Here is a 25,762-nt window from a genome sequence, read left to right as displayed (position 1 = left end):
GAATTTAGCGATTGTGATTCCCTTATCTATTTTACTTATTGATTTCAATCCTAATTGATTCACTTATCATTTCTCATTGTGCTCTCAGCTTAGCATTAGCTTGTAAAGAGCTGAAGTAGCATGATGCAACTTTACTGCTGCACTCTTGTCCTTTTGTGTAATAAACATAAAAACTTACACGCATATTGTAGTGCAAGAGCAGCAGGACCGACAGGCAAGCAGACCAACAATTCCAAGGAACTGGACTACTGGGAACCAATTCTCTATAAGGACTGGTTTTTGATTCCCATATTCACCAGCCAATTCAATTCTTACTAACACATCTACATTAAAAAAGCTGCTGCCCCCCCCCCCCAGAAGAAAAGAGCAGCAGCTCTGACTGCCTCTGAGTGACTGAGCTCCTCAGCATATGTCAAAGGCTGAGCCCACAGAGTCCTTCTTAGATTAATAGACACATTGATGATTTATTGATCCCTGTTATATCAGCAGGATAAAGAAATAAAAATAGCACAGTCCACAATAAATGAGCACAGTGAAGTGCCACAGGTGCAGAGTGAGGGTCTTATACTGTGAGAAAATCCAAATCAAAGAGTAAAAAGTAAAACTAAGGATTTGCATTAATAAATAATATGTCCCCTATAAATCAAAGAAACTGCTGCAAGAAGATATAATACAGAATCTATTAAGCCCGACAGGTGTGTTCACCTGTGACAGAAAGGAGAGTTACTGTACAGCTGCAGGAATGATTTCTGCCTCATGGCAGCACCAGGGAGAAGCAGCTCTGCTGCCTCAGTGGAGCAGGTGAAATTATGGACTTCATCAATCATCTTCCTCGCTGCATAGTGTACAAATGTAATATTGGGTTCTCTTCAATGATGTTTTAGGTCATATCTATGGAGAAATATAGAATACTCTAAAAACTGCCGAAAAAACGATCAATGTTCTCAAATAAACTGTGGCAAAACAGGAAGCCGGTATATTTTATAATCGTGCTAAAGTACACTAATCAGCTGATTGTTAGTTTGTGTGGCACCCCCTACAGCGGCGGGGTATAGACCTTTTTTTATTTTTATTGCACAAAAGGATGCGTTGGTAAAGTGCAAACTGCACACAGGACAGAAACAGCTGTGCTGGAAGCATCTGCACATGTAGCCTATAGGTTTATTTTGTTAAATGTAATAAACACACAATGAAGTGAACCAACAGCACTATCTGTCTACATCTAGATTCAGGCATTCCTACAGGCTTCATTTACCTTGTTTAGTATTTGTTAATTGTGTCAAAATGTTGCTTTAGAGTTTGCTGCAGCACATATATGAAGCGCCTCGAGGCGACTCTTGTTGTGATTTGGCGCTATATGAATAAAATTGAATTGAATCATAGAGACAACCATGCAATCTGAAATAAAGAGCACCCTCGTTAAAGTCGGACGAACTGATTACACCTGATAATAAAATATTAGCAGGCCGGTTATTAAAGAGAAGCAGTGTGAGTTTAGATCATGCAGTTACTAATGATCATAAAACAAAAACCTTCTGACTGCCAACAGGCAGCGTGACAGAGAATCTCACTGCTGGTCTGAAAGCTGAAATGACTTTGACAGTCACAGAGTTTCAACTAAAATATGCAGACTTATGGCTAAAACAGCTGTTTGCATTTTTTCTGTCTCTTTTCTGCTCATCACATATTTTCTTTAATTATGAAGAAGTGACTTATGAAGCAGGTATGTCTGACAAATTTATTACATTTTCTTATATTAAAACCAGACCTGGTGTTCTGTAAAAAGTTGGCCATTTCCAGCCGAGCACATCTGACCAGTGATCAGCTTGTTGCAGCTGAAGGATCACACCCACGCCTCGGACGTTACCTTTCTGACTGAAGCACTTCCCACAGTGCTGACAGATGTGAGGTTTTTCCCCCGTGTGGAGTTTCATGTGGTTCCTCAGAGAGCCCGAGTTAGCCAGAAGCTTGCGGCAGACTGTGCACTGCACCTGGGAGAGGAGAAACACAAAAGCAGCACGTCTTCTTTCCTTCTTATTAAACATTTTCACTTCAAACTGCTGTTCAAGGAGGAAAAAGAAGGAAAACAAGACTGGCGTGTAAATTTAAAGATGCTACGTGAGTGATTTCAAACTATGGTGCTGAGACACAAACAACACTGGGAAACAGCTTTCTTCACTGCACACAGAAGGAAATGAATCAATTGTATGCACTGTCCTCCTTATTAAAATTACTTGAAAATGTCGGCGCATGTGAGAGAACAAACACCTAACAGGGTGGAACTCTTCCCTACCTTAGGAGGCTGAGTGTAGCTCATTCTACTGCAGTGAAGGAGGCGGTGGATGCGTAGGGATGGGCGTCGTGCGAATGCCTTCCCACAGTGCTCACAGGTATAAGGTTTCTCCCCCGTGTGCAGGACCATGTGCTCCTTCAGGTCCCGCTTCAGGCCATACGTCTTCTCACAGTGAGGACAGGAGAAGGGACGCTCCCCGCGGTGACTCATCTACACATAAATAGATTTTATACAATATTTAACTCAATCTGTTTCTTCTTGTTGAGTGGATCATCTGCCTCCCCCGCACCCTACCCCAAGCATCTTCTCCTCACACACCGGCCCTCTGCATGTCCACCTTCTCTTCCTCCTTTCCTCCTGCCTGGCAGCTCAACCTTTCTACTACCCCTCCTCTCCATGCACATATCCAAACCATCTCAGCCTCTCAAACTTTGTCTCCAATCCACTCAACCTGACCCCCCAAAAACATTCTGGTGTGCAATTCAGAGGCCACTTTTTCTACTCCTTGGCACAACACTTTTTGTGTCCACCATTCAGAATAAAAAAGAAATAAAAACATTTAAAAACTGTGTTTTTACTTTACTTTTACTGTACTGGAGGAGAGGAATCATTCAGGGACTCAAAGCCTGGACATAAAAAAGGACACACTGAACAGCACGGAGAGAAACAAAGATGTGTGAGGATGTCTACAGGTGTAAGCAACCTGCCTGTGGTTTAGCATCCAGACTTTCCAAAAAATCTTACAAGTTGCTCTGACCCTGTACGGTCTCAGATGAACAACAGCACTTTGAGTGGAAATTGCTGCAGTGACAATTTACTGCTTTTTAAATGCACTTTTCCTAGAAAAGTGCATTTAAGACCCTTTGTAAGGACCTCCATCCAACCTGATTTTTCTCAAACTTCAGCTCATCGCAGACATATTGCTGTACTGTGTATATACAGATCAGCCACAGCATTCTGATCACTACCTCAATCATTTGGATTTTGTATTCAAGAAGAGGAGAAAATAAGAGAATAAGAGGAGAAAAGGGAGCAACTGGGTAAAAAAAGAAAGGCATGAAATGAAAGAAGAGGCTTTTGATCTGGTTCTAATAAAGTGTTTTCCAACTTTTTTTTTTATTTTTTAACACTACCTACACTGACACTTTACATCATTCAAATAAATACTTTTTGTGCAGCCCCTCAGTTCACCCAGTGTCAGAAACAAGCTGATGTACTTTCATTCCCTCTCACTATAAAACACCTTTCTTCTGATTGGTTGCTCCTTATGACATCATTCAAAGCCAGGACTGAAAACAACTGTCTGAAACAGAGCGTTTGGAACAATCTGGAGCCAGTGTCACAAGCTTTATTTGTATATAAGTGAACCTCCTAACTGTAACTATATTAACTATATTTAATATGTGCATTCACCATCATGCGGTGTACTTATGAGATAAAATTAAGGAGTCGAAATAAAGGACTAGTCAGTAAGCTGACTGAGTGATACCTGATGAGCCTTGAAGCTTTCTGCTGACGTGTAGTTTTTCCCACACTCCTGGCAAGTGAAAGGCTTCTCATCCGTGTGACTGAACTGGTGTTTCTTCAAGTGGCCGATCTGGTAGAACCTTTTACCACATATGGGACACTTGTAGCGCCTCTCTCTGGTCTCTGAATGCCACATATGGGCGACTCCATCGGGACAAAGCACTGCAGCCATCTCACCTTCTGGTATCTCTGTTGAGCTTTTTCCATCTTTGGTGGAGGTCTGGCTCTGTGCCTCTAGGCGTTTGGATGAGTCGGGGCGGGCATGGAGTCGCTTCACCCGGCTGTTCAGGCAGTGAACCCGTCGGGGTTTAGCAGCCAGGCGGGAGCTGCAGCGGACAGGAGCGGGTGCAGGGAAGTCTCTGGGCTCTGCCATTATTCCTTCAGCAGAGTTACAGTGTGGCTGACTGTCCACAGGAGACGGGACACTGTCTTTGTTACCAGTTGCTGCTGTGTCATTATCAGGTGTCCTGTCTGTTACACTGTCTGTGGTATCGTCCTGCTGTCTGTCATAGTCTGGACTCGGCTCCGACAGCACCCCCTTGACTCTCTTCCTCCCTTGTGTAATTGGGTGACTCCTCTCGATGCATCTTTTGGGGTTTCTATCTTCATCTTCTGCATCATCCTGCATTTTCTCTTCCTGTTTGTTAGCTGTCACTTCTTTATTGATTGACACACTGGCAGCTGTGGCTTCTGAGTGGTCTCTCTGCTCCACCTTCTCTCCTGACCAATAGAAATACAGTGAAGCTGTCAAAAACACCACAAATTCTCTGTTTCCAGCTTTAAATATCGAGAAATCTGCATTTGCTGCTTTTTTCTGCCTTATATCATGGTAAACTGAATATTTTGAGGTTTTTGTGATTTGAGTTGGAGAACAATCAGTCCCTGTTGGCTTTCAAAGGGCAGAGCACTTCCACACATGTTTTTCAGTAGGAGGCTGTAGCTGGTTGCTTAGCCTACAATAAAGACACAGGTAACTAATACACCTCACAAACTAAACAAAGAGCTATAATATGATTTTACAGAGGTTAACAAATCAGATCATTTCTTAAGCTAGGCTTAAACTAGTTGGCTTCCTGCTGTGGTTACCACAAGACAGTGGCTTTTAAGCTAGTTCTTCCCCTGCCTCCAGTAATTATGCTAAGCTAAGCTAACAGGCTACTGATGGCAGCCTCAGGAGGAGGAAAGTGCCATCAACTTCCTCATCTAAGCATGGATACAATCATGTTATGTTGGAAACATCATTTTACTGTACAGCATAAATGTCAGTGTTAAATTATTCTTTACTTCATTGCTTAATTATCACATAATTTTTAACAAGCTATTGCTAGCTCATTCTGGCTAATGTAGCAATTGGTTAAAACATCTAGAATTCAGAACTATCAGATTTCAGACACTGCAGCATTTTTTACATTTTGTATTGCAATACTATGCCATGAGTTTTTAAGAAGTTAAACATGGGGGACTGCAGCTGCGTCTTCCTCCCATATTAATCCTCCTATCGTCAGTATGGACAGTGCTCATCGTTGCCTTCTTTTTTCTTACCGTGCTCACTGTATTCTCAGTAAAAAAAATCAAATATATCTTTACATTAAAGATGGACACAGTCATTGGACATAGACACCCACTGAACTGTGGCTGCCACAGCATGTCAGGTTTTAAACAAGATGGCAGGATTATGGTATGGATCTCACTCAGAAATCAATAATCGTTCACAGAGCACAACCTGAATCTACTTTGATCCTTTATACACATCCTGTGGCTGACAGTCATTCAATTTGTGCAACACTGCTGTGCCCATAAATGTCACCTCTGCTGACACGGCTCAGTAATCTGGTAAAATTCCAAGCGTTAAAGATTCCAGTTGTCCAGCCTGTACGCCCAAAGACCGGATTTCAAAATGCACACATCAGGTTTACTGTGAAGTAGGACTTTAACTTACGGGGGGCAAAAAAAATTAAACCTTATTTTGGGGCCACAGTGCCAACCTTTATGTTTTACTGGACTGGTAATTCTACGCTGTTACGACCCGGCTCAAAAGCCGCAACATAAAAAAAAGGAGATGAATAACAGAGTGTGGGTGAGAAGAGGTTTCATCCTAAAATGGAAAACCAGGTTGGCTAAAATGGCTGGTGCCACCAAGGCAAAGACTAGTGCACTGCCGGAAAGCTTGCCTCAGGTATGCTTTTATCCACACCTGACTAGGTGTGGCCAATTAGCACCAGCTGAAAACACTGAGACGATTAAAAACTGCAGAGGGACGTAACATACGCACACACTTTTGATTTTCCACTGACTGAGATTATAATCATAATACTTGATGGTAAATTAGGTTTTCTGGACTCATAAATATAAATACTCCAATTTACCAAACTAACCCACTGGAAGTTGTCTCCTCAGTCATTCTACTCAGTGACTTGAATATGAAGTGTACTGAAGAAAAACTCAACTTTACAGTAAATGTTTATGCTGTGCTTCTACAGCCTTTTTCCACATTCACTGCAGCCCTGTGTAGACTTGACAGAGATGCGTGTGAGGATGCCAGTGGTACCTCGGCCAGTCTTTAACCTAGCAAATGTGCACTTGTTAGTGCAAAGTGATGATGGTGATGGTTTGCAACTTTGCTGTCACTGACAGCCCAGTTATTTAAGCTCTCACATTTAAAGCAACTGAAGTCTGAATGCTAGAACACAGTTTTTGTATCCTAGCAACAATGAGCGCTTGACAGAAGTGCTCAGAAAATGAGGTCGTAGGCACTTAACACGGAAACAGCGGCCTGTGGACACGAGCCCCATCTGGAAAATAACTCTGTTCAACAAGTGCAGCACAAGAAAAACTGAGCTGTTGTAACCGTCTGTCTTTTATCTCTGGACTGCAGTGAAACATGGACTAAACCAGCTTCAGAACTAATGCCTAAATACGGCAAAGCTTTTGTGCCTCAATTATATCTGTATCACTGTATTTATGTTAATGTTGTGCCTTTATGTCCTAAATATCCACCGAGCACCGCTGTGCTGTCCGTGCGCTAATTAGGTTTAGAAACAAATGTCTTTACTGCATTTAATGACTTACAAACCCATATTTAGACAAACACATACTACTTATGGACAGTAGTTGTCTGGTTTATGATTTGCTTGCTGTGTTTTTCTTCTGGAAGGATTTCAAATATTTTCCATCTATTTCATTGCTTACCTTTGTTCTTTCATTATTTCTTGTTCATTTTAATTCCTTTATGTACTCGTTATTTTATTCTTTATATTGCAATTTTCTTTCCCCCCTCTAAATCTAATTACTATCTGCCACCACAGCAATGTAACCTCCCTGCAGGGATCAATTGCTTTTATCTTATTATCTTTCATTTAGCATTCAAAATTGTGTTGGAAATGCATTTGAGATTTATAGCTTTATAGCACAAGTTTAATAAGACATCCACAGTCTGGTGCTTTTGGGTATTTTCTGCATGAAGCTCCTCCTCAGTGTCCCATCGATCACAGCATATAACACATCACTCCTCCACAAACATAAATAATAAAAGATAAGCAGAGCTGGAGAGTATATTATTGTCTCTAAAACAAATAAGCTCAACATTTGTTTCCTTCCATTTTCCCTTTTAATTAATGCATTCTGTGTTCCAGATTTTTTTTTACATCTACTAATTATTAATCCCGAGCTTCCATCCTAGTTTCCAGTGACTTTTATCTGACTGCAGAGATTTTTCAGCGTGCAGTTCTCGGCTGAAACTAAATGATGCTGTTAAACATGAAAATAATGTTGACATAGAAGCTGAGACATTCAAGTCTCAGACCTATGAATTGGAAAATGTCCCCCTCGATCCTGCAGGTGAAGCACATAAATCAGTATAGAGAGAAAACTGCACCTTACCCACTCGAACTTCTGTTTGCGCACTTCACAACAACAGCTATATGAAGTACAAGAAGTACTCCAAGAGTACGACTATTTCCAGCAAATGTGTCTGATTTGTTAACTCATTTTGACATTTGCAAAGGGTTGGATACACAAAGATATATCTATGCAACTTTATCCAGAAACCATCCACCTAGTTGTGCTCGTTTATGCAACTTTACAGTCAGCCGATCATGTGATCCTGGTTTAATACATAAACTCTTACAGATACGGATCAGGAGCCACAGATACATGAACATGTAATAACTGAAAGGGCAAAATGTTATCGCAGACGTTGACAGGCTGGTTTCTGATGCTGCTGATCTCCTGGGATCTTCATCGCAGCAGCACTGAAATGTCTTGTTCATGAGAAGCATTGGGAACTCAGATTACGACTTTCTAACTGCACTGAGCAGAGACAGCCACACAACGGTTGACAAAACTACAGAAACAGTAAGCTGCAGTGGGTTTAAGCTCAACCAAACTAGACTGCTGAAGAGTGGAAGTAAGGAGACTTTACTGCTAAAAGTCATTTTATGAATTGAATCCACATATCATCATAACAACAGGCTGATGCTTGTGTTACAGTGTTTTTAACATTAGGACGATCAGCATAACGAGACAATCCCTCGAATAGCCTGTTGATGTCACCACAGCTTTCCTTGGAGGCCAGACGACCTGATTACAAACATCATCTTCTTTTGGCTAATGCTTAGCCTAGTTTAGTGTAATTTAACTTGTTTGCTAGAAAGCTAATCCTAATAAGGAGCCACATCTGTTTTTTTATTTGTCATTATGTAGAGTTTGTAGCTAGCTGCTCACTGTTGGATTTTTAAGACAGCATTAAGGCGATGCATTGAAAAGCAGCATAAGCATCATATTCTTTGGATTTTCAGAAACCACTTCATTCAGACAGAAGTAACGAGCTAATACAAAGGCCACATGAAGTTGGGAGGTCTGTAGTGGCTAAATCTGCAGAAAGTCTGCAAGTCTGCAAATCTGTCTCAGCACCGCTCATTTTACTGGGACTCTCCACCATTTGACCTTAGAACTGAAGAAGCTTCAGGAAAATATTTAGTATACACATCCAGAAATGCATACACTATTATATATTGTACATATATTTATTAGTTTCAGGTTGGCCATTCTTGTATTTTGCTCGTTTGTGTTGTTGTGTTTGCACATCTCTGTTGCTTGTGGGGCTCGCACACAAGAATTTCACTCGCATGTGCTGTGCCAGTGTGCCTGCACATGTGATGTGACAATAAAAGTGATTTGATTTGATTTGATTTGGATGAGAGGTCAAATGTCTTCAAGCAACTTAAAGAAGTCCAGACGCTTTTCTTTCCAAGCTCCTTAGACAGCTTAAGAAGAAAGACGTTCTCTAGGACCGGTGAGGGACAAACCCGAGCGAAAAAGACGATAAATATTGGATTTGAAACTGTTAGTGAAACAGAAACTCTTCCTTGCAGATGACAGAAGATGTTGGTCTCTGTGTTAAATAGATAAATAAACCTTTAATCATCTCATATATTAAATGTATTTTAATTGGCTGTGATTTTATTTTAACATGCTGCAAAGTTCTGTGACGATGCAGTTAAAAAAGACAAATACAGATCTGAGTAAAAATCCAACTGAGAAAAAGCTCTAATATTCCTAATATAACATAAATGACAGACTCTGACATGAGGAGACCGTGTTCTCGCTCTCACCTGTATGTCCAGCGGAGTCACCACGAACATGTGAACACACTTTTCCCACGCTGTCAGCGTACAGCAGCAGCTCTGTTCCCGGCTGGATGTCCCGACACAGACGCAGACGGACATCCACACACTCGCCCTCGCACACATCCCCCCACACACACTGCACCGACACGTTCTGCTGGGCTCTGCTTGGTGCCTGGCAGGCAAAGCTGGGGGAATTCAACAGAAATACATACTAAAGAAAAATGTATATAATCAGAGAAGCTCCCAGAATTTATAATGCATTATTGCATTTGATTACTGAGAATTAGGGCAAAAAGGCTGAATGCCAACATAATGTATGTGAGGTGATGCATAATGTGGCAGCAGAGTCTATTTGATTACTCTTTATTTTCTTTGTCTGTGTTTGAGTCTCTGATGACCCATCGCAGGAGACAAGCGTCAGAATGTGATGGTAATATTTGTGTTTCCAGTTTCAGTCAGTGAGAGATAAATGGTCCAGTTTTCAATCAGGGAACTGTGGAGTACACTGCCTGCAGGAGGAGGTAATGTGGACGACATGCAGGCTGCAGCACTGAAAAAACAAACCACCTGGTAGAAACTTCCAGAATGGACGGAGATGGCTGAGGAACAGGAAGTTTCAAATAGTGATGCAGGTACACGTACCTGAGTCTAGTAGAATATCTAAGCCTGAATATTTTCAGGAGAAAATCAACGTCTCCCAGTTTGTCTTGTTTCTGCTTCTATTGCATAAGTCACGATGGTAAAATCCAGACTCCAGGCTTACTGAACCAAATCACAATCAATCAGAATACTCCAATAATAAATTACACTGAATGTGACATTGAATCACATCACCTCCATGCATGCTGGACATTCACGGACCCACTCAATGAATATTACACAAACTTTGTGTCCTTGACCACAAAGTTTGTGCTGAAATATCTTAACAGTTATTACCTGCTAACTATACTTAGACTGCACTGTCATGAATTATAATAACATTATTAGCCTTTAGATTAGTGCAATCATTCAATGTCCTGTATTTGAATAAGCAATTATTAATATTTTACCATTTTATTTCCCTGGTACATGGAAATTATCACGCTAACTTGTGTTATTTTTATACAGAGTGTATTTGTTTGCTGAATAAATAAAGGAACGTTGCATTTAAGGAAGTCCAGCCTGTTCAGCCTCCTCTGTTTTACTGGGTGAGCTCAGTCACTGTGCAGCTGAAGTCCAAATGTGATACTGGACAAAGTAGGTAACCCTCACAATGAATACAGCCTGTGACTTTTTAAGAACTGCAACTCTGTACTGTTAGCATGCTAGCATTGTCTGTGGGACAATGTTAGCATGCTAATGTTACCTTCTGGACAAAGAACCATTGTAAATAAACTTCTGGTCAACCACAAGTTTAAATGTTGCTAGTTGGTTAAACTACTCATTAGTTTTTTTGGTTTATTTAACGTACACCAGCCGATAATGGTTGTAAGATGTTAGCAACCACATGCTAGCAGGCAGATAGCAGCAACGCCTAGCTCCTTTTCTTTGTGACAGGAAGTTGTGAACATGGCGTTCATAAAACCAACCAGACTGACGTGTAACCACACTGAGTGCAGGGTTTGCCACACTGGCATTGGCACACGGCGCCACACGTGTTCATGACATTTGAAAGCCACTTTAATGATTAGAGAAGCAGTTTCACATGCATCAGGAGTATTTGCAGGGACAGTGTTTGACCTCACCCATTACATCCTGCTCAGTTTTCATAGGTCTACTATACACTACTACAGTTCCTGTAGGACAGTGGTGGACGTGACAAATTTGATCTGTTTTTATTTCAGTGGCAATAAATCAGAGGAGGAAGTGTTTGATTTCACTGTCCAAAATAAATCAGATTAAATGTCTGCTTTGAAAAACTGACTTACTTGACCCAGACGGCTCTTTGTATGGAAGCATCTCGAGTTGCTGCTTTCACCACTGAAGCCTGGAAAACACAGTTAATATATGTTTTATAATTCACACACCGTCTCCCATCCTGCACCGGGACTGACTCTGCCATACGAGGATGAAATATGTACTTTTATTATAATGTTCAGAATTGTGATAAGTACCCTCCCGTCTGTCTCAGAGGGGCAGCTTGTGCATTGTACGTGGATTGATCGAGGTGCCCTTGCAAATTATCTGTGAGAAATCTTTTTTTTAAAGATTAATCACAGATAAAGCAACGCATCGCTGACCAGATCTCTTCATGTTTTTTCTCTTTTTTTTTTTTTTTTCTTTTTTTTTTTGGCCTGTCCAGTTTGGCTCTTTTGCCATCAGAATTGTTGTCTAAAGGCAAAGAAAGATGCCCAACGGATTTACTTTACCAAACTGACCATCCCAGCCTTGCCGTAATGGTCCATTTGATTCACCTTTTATTGTTTATTTTATTTTCACTTACTGAATACGGGACAGACTTGACTGGGGGAAAGAAGGGGAGAAAGAAAGAGGGAAAGAGAAACAGCTGAGAAGAGGGACGGGGGAGAAGGGCAAAAGACAAAAACCAACAGAACGGGCAGAGAAAAAAAATGCATATATCAATCACCTGGATCACCTGCTGAGAAAGAAAAAAGAAAGCAAGCAGAAGAGAACAAGAGTAATAGAATAAACAACATCACAATGATATATGGGAATATGACAGTAAATACTAAATGTTAAACATTATTGTGCAGCACATAAGATCAACAGAACACAGTGTGCTTTGAGGTAGGAGCCAAAAAGGGTGTAGTTTGTGGGTGTGATCACCCGTGTGTACACCTGTGAGCATGGACGCGCTTGTTTTTTGTTTTTTTAAAAGGTTCCTTCATGTAATAATCTGCTAGAGGGTGTGGGGGGGCCACAGCCCCGTCCTCCAGGGCGTGAAGCAGGTGTGGAGGAGATCAAAACTCCAGACATCCAGAGGCCCCCAGAACACAAGAGACCAAGGAAGACCAACAGAGGGGCAGCTGCGCCACTGTCCCGGAAAGAGCTGAGGAGAGTCCCAGATGAGGGCTCACTCAGCAGCCGCGGAGCAGAAGCCAGGGGGGGTTGCAGTGACGCGCCCGTGAGCTCCGCCGGCAGCCAGCTGCGCCTGAGTGACCGAGCCCCAGGCCGAGAGGCCGGGGGCACCCCACCTCCGAAGTGGCCCGAGCGAGCCCCAGGCTCCAGGCCCCGATAAGCGGCCGCCAAGGAGTGAGCCGGTGTGTACCTGGACGCCCATCCCCGGACACAAAGAACCACCAATGCACCGATGTCTGAGGGGGTCCGCCACTGGCAGGGGAAGTGGTGGTAGGGGGAGATAGGCCTCCATACCTTGGAGGGCCTAAGATGTCCCCAGAGAGGTGGCGCCTGACACCCAACCTGACATATAGACACAGAAATACAGGCACACACAGATACAAACATCCATTCCCACCCTCATGCTCTCATATGCACTTACTCCACACTCAACCAACGTGGAGACAGACATAAAGAGACGTTGTACACACGATCACACTCCCCAAGCGTACTCTACAAACCGGGTCTAGGTGCCCCGGCCCCTGGAGGGGGGAACTGCACCCAGACCCAGGTGGTGTTTCCCTTTTCCCTGCGGTGGGGGGAGGCAGACCGCCCCGACTCCGCAGCAGCAGGAAGGCTCCACACTCCAGACCGCAGTCGGACGGCCAACTCCTCCTCCTAGTCCTAGCCCCCCTGCTCCAGCAGGTCGCAGAGAACGGGGGTGAGAGAAGACTCCGAACCTCCCTCCACCCGCTCATTGTAGTGTTGATGCATGTGCGTTCTAAGGTGCATTTAAAACCCAGGAGGGCTTGGAGCTACCTGCCAGAGAGCAGCAGGTAAGCGCATGGTCCCTCCTGCTAGCCCTCAATGTCTACGTGTATTTAAAATTGAGAGGTGGGCAACGATGCCAGGGGTGGGGTGTACACCCTGATGGTACTTTGGACTCCGTGTATCGTGCCCACCCCCAAGATCCTATATGTATGTGTAATGAGAGTGTGAGTAATGTGAATGTCTAAGTTGTGGGATAAAATTGAGGCAGAGGCAGCCAGAAGGGGACAGAGGGGGGGGTAGCCTCCTCTGCACCCCGGTGACATACCCCTACTCCAAGGCCCTGCATGTGTGGGTGGTTGTGGTGGAGCGGGAAGAGGGAGGCAGCTGGAGATGGGGAGGGAAGGAAGGGAGGGGCAAGTGACCCCTCCCTGGGGCCAGCTCCCCCGCTGACCCCAGTAGGCACCCCCATACTCCGCGACCCGCCAGGGAAAGGGGGCCCAGGCCCATCCAGACCGGGCCCAGTGCAGCAGCGCCGCCCGGCCCCACAGAGCCCGGGACAGTCCACCCACCCCACCACAGAGAAAACTGCACCCACCCCACCATCCACTCATCTTCCAGACTACATAAGACAATAAACACCCAGGCTGAGATCTTCCTCCACCTCCCCTGTATCTCCCCCTCCTGCAGAGGCAGCTCCTGAGGAGAGGAAAGCTCCTGCAAGATGTGACAATCTCCCCCACCAGTTGAAGAGCCCCCCAGGTGGCTCGACGCACCGGCGGCACCCTGCTCCAGGGCTGGGCCCCCATGCACCCACCCGCCCACAACCCCGGCAACACACCAACCAGGACCCAAGCCCCCGAGGCCCGGTCCGGGTCCCAGCCCAGAGACGGAGCGCCCCCAGAACCTCACGCCCATCCCGGACCCACCCAGGGGCAGCCAGGCTACTAGGTCAGTAACCCACGTCCGTCAGCACAGACCCTCCCCTAGCCCCGCTGCACGCAGCCGCGAGGAAACAGTCACCGGAGAGCCAACAGAGCCCCTAACCGGACATGACCGCTACCCCGGGTTGAGCCCCCCAAGGAAGATGCCTCCGGGGAACCCCCCGACGCCCTAAGCCTGTCCCTACCCCCACACCAATCACAACAGTGAAGGCGGGACCAAACTATGACCCCCCACCCCCACTAGGTGATGGAGCTGATCAAAGGAGCCCAGAGCAATTGATCTGATGTGGTGGCAGAGGCTGTATCAAGACTAATGTAATCTAATAGATAATTTCTATATTGGTTAGAATTAAGATTATTTTTATTTTTCCAGTTCATGAGGACTGTTTTCTTGGCTATGCATAGGGCAGTGAAAACCATATGGGCGATATTCTTTTCTGAAGTGACATTATCTAAGCTGCCCAACAAACACACTAAGGGGGAAGTTGGAATGTTACATTTCAGACACTTCGATAAGTCTTCACATATCTCGCGCCAAAACTTCTGAACTGGTGGACAGAACCAAAGAGCGTGGATATAATTGTCCAGTGAATTGGTTTGGCAGCGTGAGCAGTTGTTGGTAGACGTAAAGCCCATCTTGAACATCCGATGACCTGTATAGTGCACTCTATGTAATATTTTGTATTGAATTAATTGAAGACTGGGATTTCTAATTAGATGAAAGGTTTTTAAGCAAATCTGAGACCAGAAGTTTAGGTCTAAGTTAACTGATAAATCCGCTTCCCATTTTGCAATAGGAAGTGATATTGATTCATCTGTTTTAGAAAGCATTCTGTATATTTTGGATAGTAATTTGGGGGGTTTAAGAGTAAGAAATTGAACCACACTTGGTGGTGTTTGTAGTTCAACTTGACCCGGTTTAAATTTCTTTTTTACTATGGATTTAATTTGTTGATATTCTAAAAATCTTTTCTTGTTGATCCCATATTGTGTAACTAGTCTGTCAAATGAAATAAATTCTGTTCCTTCTAGTATATGTTCTAAATATTTGATTCCTTTATCACTCCAATCTGAAAAGTTTATCATATTATTGTTTTGTAATATGTCAGGGTTGTTCCAGATAGGTGTACGTTTGCATGGGATTAATGAAGACGCCGTCAATTTTAGAAACTCCCACCATGCTGTCAGAGAGGAGCTGATGTTGATGCTTTTAAAGCATTCATGTCGTTGGATGTTTGAGCTGATAAATGGTAGGTCTGAGATCTCTAGATTATTGCAGAGTGCTTGTTCTACATCTAGCCAAGGTTCATCTAAGAGGGTGTGTTTTAGCCATCCTGAGATAAACTGAAGCCTGTTGGCTAAGAAGTAGTGCTGAAAGTTAGGCAGTTCTAGTCCTCCTTTATCCTTGGTCTTTTGTAGTGTTTTTAAGCTTATACGTGGGGGTTTATTTTTCCAAAGGAATTTGGACATACATGAATCTAGAGATCTGAACCAATCTTGTGGCGGTTTAGTTGGGATCATTGAGAATAAATAATTTATTTTTGGTAAGACCATCATTTTTATAGCGGCAACCCTTCCCATGAGTGATATGGGTAGACATTTCCATCTAGCCAGATCATCTTCTACCTTCTTTAAAAGTGGGATATGGTTTAATTTAGTTAGATCTGCAAGCTTGGGAGAAACATTAATACCTAAATATTTTATATTTCCCGATTGCAGTGGTGTAGAAGAGGAATTATGGAAGGAGCAATTAATCGGTAGGACTGTAGATTTTGACCAGTTAATTGAGTAATCTGATATTCTTGCAAAAGAGTTTATCAATTCAATCACCCCAGAGATATTGGTTTGTGAATTTTGGAGAAAGAGTAACACATCATCCGCATAAAGGCTGATTTTATGTTCCACGTTCTTGCATTTTATGCCCTTAATTACTGAATTCTGTCTAATTGCTGCTGCTAGTGGTTCAATAAAAATTGCAAATAGTGAAGGGGAGAGTGGGCATCCCTGCATCCCATGTTTTTTCTCTTTAAAACGTTTGGTAGAAATTACAAGCACTGATTCATTATCTTCCCACAGGGTCTGCACTTAATTAAGCAGAAACACTCCCATTTACTGCTCTTGCTCCGTCTGCTGCCGACACAGCACGGCATCCGACAAAAGCTCCCACACAATGTGAAATCGTTATGAAGCATCTCAAGGCTAACCCCACAATGAGATGCCTCAGTCAGCCAGGAGGGATTCAGGTCTGAGATTTCACTCTGCTGGAACGACGCTCGAACGTTTCTTTTCTTACAGGATCAGCGTGTTTGCTGAAGAGTGCTTACTGCTTTTGTCCTGCAGAGCTGATGTGACGAGCTCAGGTGCAGCCACGATTCAGGCCCAAAGATGAGATAATTGAAGGTTTCTGTACAGGTTAAATTTAATGACTGGCGATTTGTTCTATCTCTGCTCAATGTTAAGCATGCAGAGAGAAACTCTATTATCACATGCACTTATGATGGCAGCGCTTTAAAGGGCATTAAAGCAACAATTTGTCCCACAGCTGAGAGTCAGCTGCATCATAAAGACACAAAGCTTTGAGGCAGGAGGAAGGAGTAGAGCTGTGAAATAAACACCGAGACAATAAAGAGTCCAAAATCACACACAAACAAATCAGACTGCCGCCCCTTATTGAACTTGACACTAATTTAGTTCACTTTTCAAGTTTGATTTTTCACTCATTCTACATGCAGTAAATATTCAGCACGTTCATCCATGTCCCGGCTTAACCACAGGGCACTGGAGCTTAACCCAGCTTCCACTGGGTGAGGTGGGAGAACACGCTAGAGGAGCGCCAACACAGACAGTATAAAACATGGATGGGGCTTCCAGGTGGGAGGCGACAGCCACAGCTCCCAAAAAACACTTCTAGAAAAAAATGGAGGATCATCTGTGGTATGAAACTGCATGCTCATTGGCTAACGAGCTGTCACTCACATGTCGTTAGCCAATGATCGAACAAGAGGGTGTGAACCTCAGTGTTTGTAAATCACAGATTTATGTGATGAAAAATGATATTTTTCAATGATATTTTTTAATGCTCGTTGGTGGTATTCACAGAGTATTTTACTGTATTTTATTAAATATCCATATATATACAAAATCACCATGAAAAATATTGCGATTTTATCCCGTATCAGTTTTTTCTCCATCCCTAGTGATGCTCATGAACATTAACTGTGCACAATAACCAGAGGAACACATTTCTGAATTTTGAAAGTAAAAACTTTTTCAGGCTTTTACAAATTAAAGGTCACTATGAACAAAAACAGAGAGATATTTTCAGTGAACCGTACAAACAGATTCATGTGAAAATCAGCTCCAGATTATAGCTTTGGAAACAGAGGGGTCGAAATATCAGATACATTAAAACAAAAGGAAAAAGAATAAACATAAAAAGGAAGTTCGCAGTAATCAACAATCTCAAGGAAGTGAAAAGATTTTAGCTGGAAAAATATGATTTTTTCTTGTGTTACTAATATTAAAAGCAAACGACGGTGGTGACAGCAGGCAGACAGCACAGTGTGTGTGTGGGGTGTGTGTGTGTGGGGTGTTTTATACGTGTGTGTGTGTGTGGGGGGGGGGGGGGGGGGGGGGGTGTTTGTGTGTGATATTGTCCACTGGTGGTAAAAAAGCTGTCACAAAGAAAGTGACTGCTTTCACCTCACCTGCAGCAGACACTACCTTCTGATAAGTTCAGTGGTTACAGAATGACGAGTGACGTCCTGCCTTCCTGTGGGATAGCTCACTCATCATCACTCACTAGGGCTGTGCGATATGACCAAACTCTCATATCCTGATATAAAACATCCATCGTCCCGATAACGATATAAATCACAAAAAATGTAATGTAATATTTTCTGTAAATTCTGTGAATCTCGGGTTGCTGAAGTGTTTCCAGCTGGGCGTCATGTAGCTGGAGTCGGGTGTTTTAACTGATGCATGAAACTGCACATTTTTAGACATAGGTTGTATCGGCTGCTGTTTTCTTTGTGAGTATTTATTACACGGCGTGCTGCAGGGAAAAGCCTGTTCTAACGTTTGAGTCTAAGGTTTATTTTTTAGCACCTGACGGCTCTTTTTGGCTTCTCATCCGTAAACACTCTGCATCTTTCACGTGATTCCGTTTATTTTGAAAAGTCTCAACAGGATCTTGAGCTTTATTGTGAAAGGTTTATGTGGAAAATAAACAAGCGGACACGTGACGCGATGGTTTTACTGTCGTTGTTGCTAACAGTTTATTTTGCGACACCACGAAACAAACGATAGACATTTTTATATCGTCATCTGATACATATCGTTATATGGAACACTCACTATGTAATCATAGTTTGAATGCAGTGTACTTTCTTTTTAGCGTGACTCTTTGGCTGCAGGCTGTACTCTCTGCTCAGATTCAGCCTGAGAAAACAATCAGTGCAAACAGGTAATGACCCGAGCAGAGCAGAGGTCCTCAGAGCTGAATCCTGAAAGACCCACAAACAGGCAACAAATGAAGGCAGCTGCTGTAAAGGCCTGGCAGAGGAAAAGAAGCATTTTGTGATGTTTGTGGTTTTGAAGGATTTTCATCCAACTGTTAAAATTGTGTGTGTGTGTGTGTGTGTGTGTGTGTGTGTGTGTGTGTGTGTGTGTGTGTGTGTGTGTGTGTGTGTGTGTCCGTGTGTTTAGCCTGTGGGAAGATTTTGTACCTGTAAAAACCCCAGAATGAAAAATAAAAGTCAGTCATTTCAAACACAACTTAATTGTTCGACTTAGAATCCACTATAACAGCGTGCAGAGCCAGTAATGTGTCACTGTCCCAAAGCTTAGGGACCTAAGTGTCATTTAAAAGTTCAGTTGCTGCTTCACCCGTTCTCTCTCCCTACAGGCTGATTTGCTGGCCACTGCTCTGCCAGTCTGTGATATCATTCAGCTGCACCTCCTGTCGTTTTTTTCCTCCCACCATCGGGACTCCAGCTCTGCGATGTCACTGAGGACAAGATGTTTGACTTTTACTGGATCAACAGTGTCTGTTTATTTCTGTGAGACAGAATCACTGAAAAGACTTTCAGGAACACCAGTGTGTGTTTACTCTCCTCACTTCCTTACATACCACATGCACAGAATCCAGATCTGTAGCTTGTTTTTGTCTCTGTCAGGCTTACAGTTCTTACACAGCCAAAACAATGTCATGAATCATGATTCACCTGCTGGTCCAACATATATTCTTCTGCACATGCAGCTTTCTTTACATGTCTGAGGCCTTCCACAGCTATTTAGCATGTTTGAACTGGACAGGTGAATACTTGGAGGTAAGTACTTGTCTACAAGATTGTGAGGATAAAGCCAGATGTCTGTCTCTGTGTAACTCTTGGCTACGAGCAGAGAATAATAACAGGAATGTAACCAATGCAGAGGCTTCTTGCGTGAAGACCTTGAAAAAGCAAGCAGCTGTGACATGACGCCGTTGCTGCTCGGGCCAAATAACAGGCTTGTCAGTGAAGCTTCTCGATACTGTCGGTTTAGCGTTCTGGCAACCTCCAGGGCTGAAAAATAAAGCCAACACGGAGGTGCCAAAAACTTCATGTCCTGGAGTTTTGGCTGGCTCCAAACGCGTTTCAATCTCCAAAAAGGCCCATGTTAACATGGCCAATTTGACAGCATTAAAAAGTTTTTTTTACAGCTCTGTACAAAGAGTGGTGTTGGCCTCTGTGGATGGTTTAACCCCTTCATAACAGCTCTATGGTTTCCCTCCAGAGCGACAAAGGAGTGCTGATACAGAGAGCTGTAGCTGCTAGCTGCCCCACAGGCCTCACCTCCACTCATTCAAGTTACTCAACTGGGCAGTTCACACACAGTACAGGTGGTAGTTTAAGTTTAGCAAGCATTTGATTGGTCTTTTGCCCAGCCCTAAACAGCAGTGTCTACATGTGTGAGTCACACACATACAGCTTATAGATGCAGCTCGCTGATATCGGAGCAGTTCCCCCTCTCATCCAAATATGCTCACCGTCACTGTATCCAAAACAAAAAACCAACACGGCTGTGGCTAAGACGCTGAAGCTTCAAAGTACAGAGTGCAGAAATCTACAATGGGTAGGGTCACTTCATTATGTCCATCTTTTATATACAGTCTGTGATTTTCTCCAAACACTAATACCTTACAGTAGCAAGATCAGACTCCAAACAACTTGAACAATCTCTCCAAACAGCAGCCTATTTGCTATTATCTCCCTGCATTATATGTTAGCTTTGCACACCAGCTGCTGGTACTGCATGCTGAAGCAAACAGAGAACAACAAAGTGCACTGAGTGGATGAAAATAAGGACATGAAAGTGTGCTCACTGATAGCCAGTGCAGATATTCAGATCTGGAAATATTTATAAAATAGGCCCAAATGAAAAATATACACTTCTCCTTCAAAATCAAGCACAGTCAATATTAAAAGTGACTATAGCCCACTCTGTCTGCATACTGTGAGCACTGTGCATTACCTGTTCTTCCTCTGTTCTCGTGGCCTGATCTCTTTCGGTCTCAAAGTTTGTGGCGAGTTTGCCGTCTTCACTGTGAATTTCCGGCTCAGCGTGATACTCTGAGGCCCACTCAATGTCCCCGTCTCTCCCCAGCAGGGATCCAGCCTCCAGTGAGCGTCCGACCCACCAAAGCCCCAGCCTGCCCTCGTGGAGACGTGAGGGGCCTACAGCAAAGCCACAGGGAAGCGACGAGTAGAGAAATGAAGCAAGAGCAGATGGGACGGGAGGACCGAGAAAGGCCATCGAGCTGTAGAGAACAATACGAAGCAGGTTACAGGCACGAGTTAAACCAAGGATAACGTTGTAAACTTGCAACGCTGTGCTGCACATATTTGGCACTGCAGAAGATCTAAGCGTCCCATGAACCACTTTCATTCCAGCTCACTTCCACCACTGTTTACAATAGCTTTTAAACAACAACTAATTTTTACACTACAATTCATTCTTTATTGTACTTCATTTGAACTCTACTTTTGAACGCTTATTTGGATCCCTCTTGAATTTTTGCAGAATACTTAAAAGTTCCTGCTGACGTTCAAGATTATTTTTTAGTTGAAATGCTGCTGTAGTTAAAATGCAGCCTTCTGACTGTAATTCCAGGGGCTCATCAAAACTATAGCATTAACAATGTAGGCATTATAGCTACCAAATGAAAAATTCTTAAAGATACAAAACACCCTGTAAAGCTCAGATATACCGAAAGGTCTGTAAGACAACAAGCTGTATCTGAAGGCAGGTGCAGCAAAGGTCCAGGAGAGGATCTCAAGGGATGAAACACATCACTGGACAAGGTCCATGGATTCTGCAAAGGATTTTTATCCTAGTATTAAAGTATCTTTCATATTTATAGCTTAATGTTGCTATATCTCAATATTATATACTAATACTGTTAAGTCTGTGTAAAAGGAGGGGGTATTAAAAAAGTTCAAAACTGGTTAATGCACTATTTGTAAATTATATTTCAGTTTTATTTCCATTTGCAGAAACCAAATATCATTATAACCATCTAATGCTCAAATATAGCTACAACCGGTCATTTCAACAGAGGTGGACTGACTCGTTTAAAGATGCACCATCAAAACTTTGGACTTTTTCTTTTCATCTTGAAAATTGTTGTACTGTTTGTAGTATTTACTTCTCACGTTGTATATTTGACTCTCACCTCTGATTATCTGAAAGGATACTGCTTTAACCTCCTAGGACGTGGCGTCCACATATGTGGACATCACATTTTGGGCTGTCTAGCCACAATGCTAAATTTTACACATTTAGGTGTAAACATGTTCACACGTTTGAAGTAGCACTTCTGGACAAATGTTTCGTGTTTCGTGCGATGTTCAGAAATCTTTGACAATATTTTTACACTGTCACAGACATACGTCTTCCTGCAGCTGTTAGCAGCATTTCAAATGAGCCATACTGCTCAAAGAGGCACAACTGGGGGTTTTTTTTAAACTCAGGACACCAAAATAAAGACACCAAATAAAGAGTTTTGCACATCATTTTTTAAATGTGACTTAGTGTTCTATCGAAATTTAAAGCGAATGTCCTCATATGTGGATATCAGTTTTCTCAGAAACTACATCAGGTAAAAAAAAAACATTCTTTGTTTTCAATCAGCCCAAATAGCAAAGAGAAATTAAAAATGCATGCCATGAAAGAGTTCGGGTCTGAGGTTGAGCAGGACTAACGCAGGGAACACGCATTTCTGGCCAACTGTGATCGCTACAGCTGCGCTCCTAGGTTAGCGGCAAAGCGTTTGGCTCAGTGTAAGCAGTGCAGTCTCATACAGCGGACCGTGGACTTGGTCCGTTCGTTCAAGGCACCTACGTTGCTGTGAAAGTCAACAGTAACTACTGGTGTCGATGTTTTACAGCCACCAACTTTTCAGCCCGCGTAGCGTTGGTTAGCTAACTAGCAAAAGTCCGTGAACCACAAACGACTTTCGAAGTTATTTCTAGAATTATAATAAATGTGTACATACACAGTGAGCGGTCGCTATCTCGAACAGATAGTTTATTATAACACTATATGTATTCCGCTTGAAACTCTGGGAAAGCCATCGTTATCCAGCAAAAGAAAACATCAACCAAAATCCGCGTCTTCTATTGTCCGACCTGGAAACTCAAACAGTTCTTTGGTTCCGGACCGGAGACAAGGCTCCCTCTCTCTGTCTCTTTCTTTCGCTCTCTCTCTCTCTCTCTCCCCCTCTCTCTCCCCCCCTCTCTCTCTGGAATCTAATGTCCAACTAGAAAAATTTGCATTTCCTGCGAAAATGCAGTGTGGATGCTTAAAGCTGAAGCTGTATGCAAAAAGTAGCTGAAAAAGCTGAAAAGTTGCAGAAATTGTAAAAACTTTGCAGAAGCAAAAGAAGTTTGCTAAAATGGAATAACTTAGCAGAACTGCAATATCTTAGAGGAAACATAATACTTGGCAGAAATACAATAGCATAGCAGAATTTAGCAGAAATATTGTAACTTACCAGAAACATGATAACTTCTCAAAAATACAAGAATTTAGGAGAAATAGTATAAGATAACAGAAAGAATATATTTAGCCAAAAATACTTAGACATTACAGAAACACTATGATTTAGAAAAATAGTACAACAGAGCAGAAATATTGTGATTTACCAGAGACACTGTGATGAACTATGAATATTGTAATTTTAAATTAAGACTTTGTTTTAGCACAAATATTATAATTTGGCAGAAATACTATAATTTAGCAGAAATACTATATTAAGCACAAATCCTATAAAAAGCAGAAATGGTATGATTAAGCATAAATACTACATTTAGTAGAAATACTTTGTTTTAGCACAAATCCCATAAAAAGCAGAAATACTGTACTATGATTTAGTAGAAAAACTATAATTAATCAGAAATACTAAATTTAGCAGAAATACTATATTAAGCACAAATCCTATGAAAAGCAGAAATAGTATGATTAAGCATAAATACTACATTTAGCAGAAATACTATATTAAGCACAAATCTTATAAAATAGCAGAAATGCTATGAATTAGCACAATAGTAATAAGTTAAACAGAAAAATTGGAAAAGCAAAATGGACAGCTGAAAAAATGCTGAACATGCTGAGGGTCCCTCAAATATACTTGTTAAATGACAAAAATCTGCAAAAAAATTTATTACAGCCACACAATCACAAATATGTACACATGAGGAAACACACATGCACATAGAGACCCACACACAAGATCCAATTCAGTCAACCAGTCTAAATATATTGAATTTAAATCTTAGAATGAGATCATCCCATTAAAAGCCTCTCTCTCTCTCTCTCTCTCTCTCTGTCACAGACACACACACACACACACACACACACACACACACACACACACACACACACACACACAGGGAGAGAGGACTAAGTTTCTAGGTCAGCCTGGGAACTGCTGAATTTGAATCCACCAATCAGAGAGCCTGTGCACTTTTCCCCACCAAAACAGGTGCATCTGTTTACACACGCAGCAGCACAGAGAGACACAGGATTTTTGCAGTCTATTTCTCATAGTGACGACTCCCTCAAACAAATGACCGTAATTTCCTAACCGTAGGGGCTAGAACGGTCATTCTTACACAGTTTTGTTCAGAAGAGGTGGGGGAATCTTCAAGTGTTGACAATTTAATATTAAAATATGAATTTTTAGAGATATATGACATGGATGACTTGTTGACTTAGAAGCCACGAATTCCCCAATATGCAAATTTGAATGCCTGAGACCACATATGTGATTGGCTGGCTGGGAAGCCGTGCAGGCCCTGATTTGTGGATTTGAATTCCTCAGCCCTCATATATGATTGGCTGGCTTAGAAGCCACGAAGGCCCCAATATGCAAATTTGAATGCCTCAGGACACTTATTTGATTGGCTGGGAAACTGTGCAGGCCCTGATTTGAAAATTTGAATGTCTCAGTCCTCACAGAGGATTGGCTGCCTGGGGACCTGGCAGAAATATATAGAAATACTATTATTAAGCATAAATACTACATTTAGTAGAAATACTATGTTTTAGCACAAATACTATAAAAAGAAGAAAAACTATAATTTAGCAGAAATACTATATTAAGCACAAATCCTATAAAAAGCAGAAATACTATAATTTAGAACAAATAGTATAAAAAGCAGAAATACTATAATTTAGCAGAAATACTATGTTAGGCACAAATCCTATAAAAAGCAGAAATACTATAATTTAGCAGAAATACTATGTTAGGCACAAATCCTATAAAAAGCAGAAATACTATAATTTAGCAGAAATACTATATTAGGCATAAATCCTATGAAAAGCAGAAATACTATGATTTAGCAGAATAGTAATAACTTATTGAAACACAAATGCACAGAGGGACACACAAACACAGGCTCTAATCCAGTCAACCAGTCTAACTATGTTCAATTTAAATCCTACAATGACATGCTGCCAAATAAGGGCAGGGTCCTCTCTCTCCCACTAAACACACACACACACACACACACACACACACACACACACACACACACACACACACACACACAGGGAGAGAGGACTAAGTTTCTAGGTCAGCCTGGGAACTGCTGAATTTGAATCCACCAATCAGAGAGGCTGTTTACGTTTTCCCGCCAAAACAGGTGCATCTTTTTACACACGCAGCACAGAGACATAGACCTGCTTCTTTCAGTTTATTTCACATAGTGAGGATTCCCCTCAAACAAATGACCATAATTTCCTAACCATAGCGGCTAGAGCGGTCATTCTTACACCGTTTTGTTCAGAAGAGATGGGGGAATCTTCAAGTGTTGACAATTTATCATTAAAATATGAATTTTTAGAGATATATGACATGGATGACTTGTTGACTTAGAAGCCACGAATTCCCCAATATGCAAATTTGAATACCTGGAGCCCACATACATGATTGGCTGGCTGGGAAGCTGTGCAGGCCCTGATTTGTGGATTTGAATTCCTCAGCCCTCAGATATGATTGGCTGGCTTAGAAGCCATGAAGGCCCCAATATGCAAATTTGAATGCCTCAGGACACATATATGAT

General features: G+C 42.2%; 1 protein-coding gene across 1 annotated transcript in view; it reads right to left on the bottom strand.

Annotated features, from left to right (window-relative positions):
* Positions 1–22,815, bottom strand: part of znf408 (zinc finger protein 408) — a 28,433-nt gene extending 5,618 nt beyond the window's left edge. Inside the window, exons 1-7 of the mRNA XM_086294932.1 lie at positions 22,693–22,815; positions 20,670–20,955; positions 11,355–11,413; positions 9,433–9,632; positions 3,783–4,540; positions 2,294–2,503; positions 1,868–1,991 (exon numbers count right to left, since the gene is read on the bottom strand). Of these exons, the coding sequence (XP_086151058.1) occupies positions 1,868–1,991; positions 2,294–2,503; positions 3,783–4,540; positions 9,433–9,632; positions 11,355–11,413; positions 20,670–20,951 (1,633 nt within the window). The 5' untranslated portion in view covers positions 20,952–20,955; positions 22,693–22,815. The remainder of the gene's footprint in view (positions 1–1,867; positions 1,992–2,293; positions 2,504–3,782; positions 4,541–9,432; positions 9,633–11,354; positions 11,414–20,669; positions 20,956–22,692) is intronic.
* Positions 22,816–25,762: the final 2,947 nt, after the last annotated feature.

The sequence above is a fragment of the Aulonocara sp. 'chitande type north' Nkhata Bay genome, linkage group LG1 (genome assembly GCF_057382095.1).
Source record: "Aulonocara sp. 'chitande type north' Nkhata Bay isolate Kocher_YH1m ecotype deep benthic linkage group LG1, A_spYH_male_GT1.1, whole genome shotgun sequence".
Lineage (NCBI taxonomy): Eukaryota > Metazoa > Chordata > Actinopteri > Cichliformes > Cichlidae > Aulonocara > Aulonocara sp. 'chitande type north' Nkhata Bay.
The sequence above is the reverse complement of the archived record's forward strand: the minus strand, read 5'-3'. Positions and strand labels throughout refer to the sequence as shown.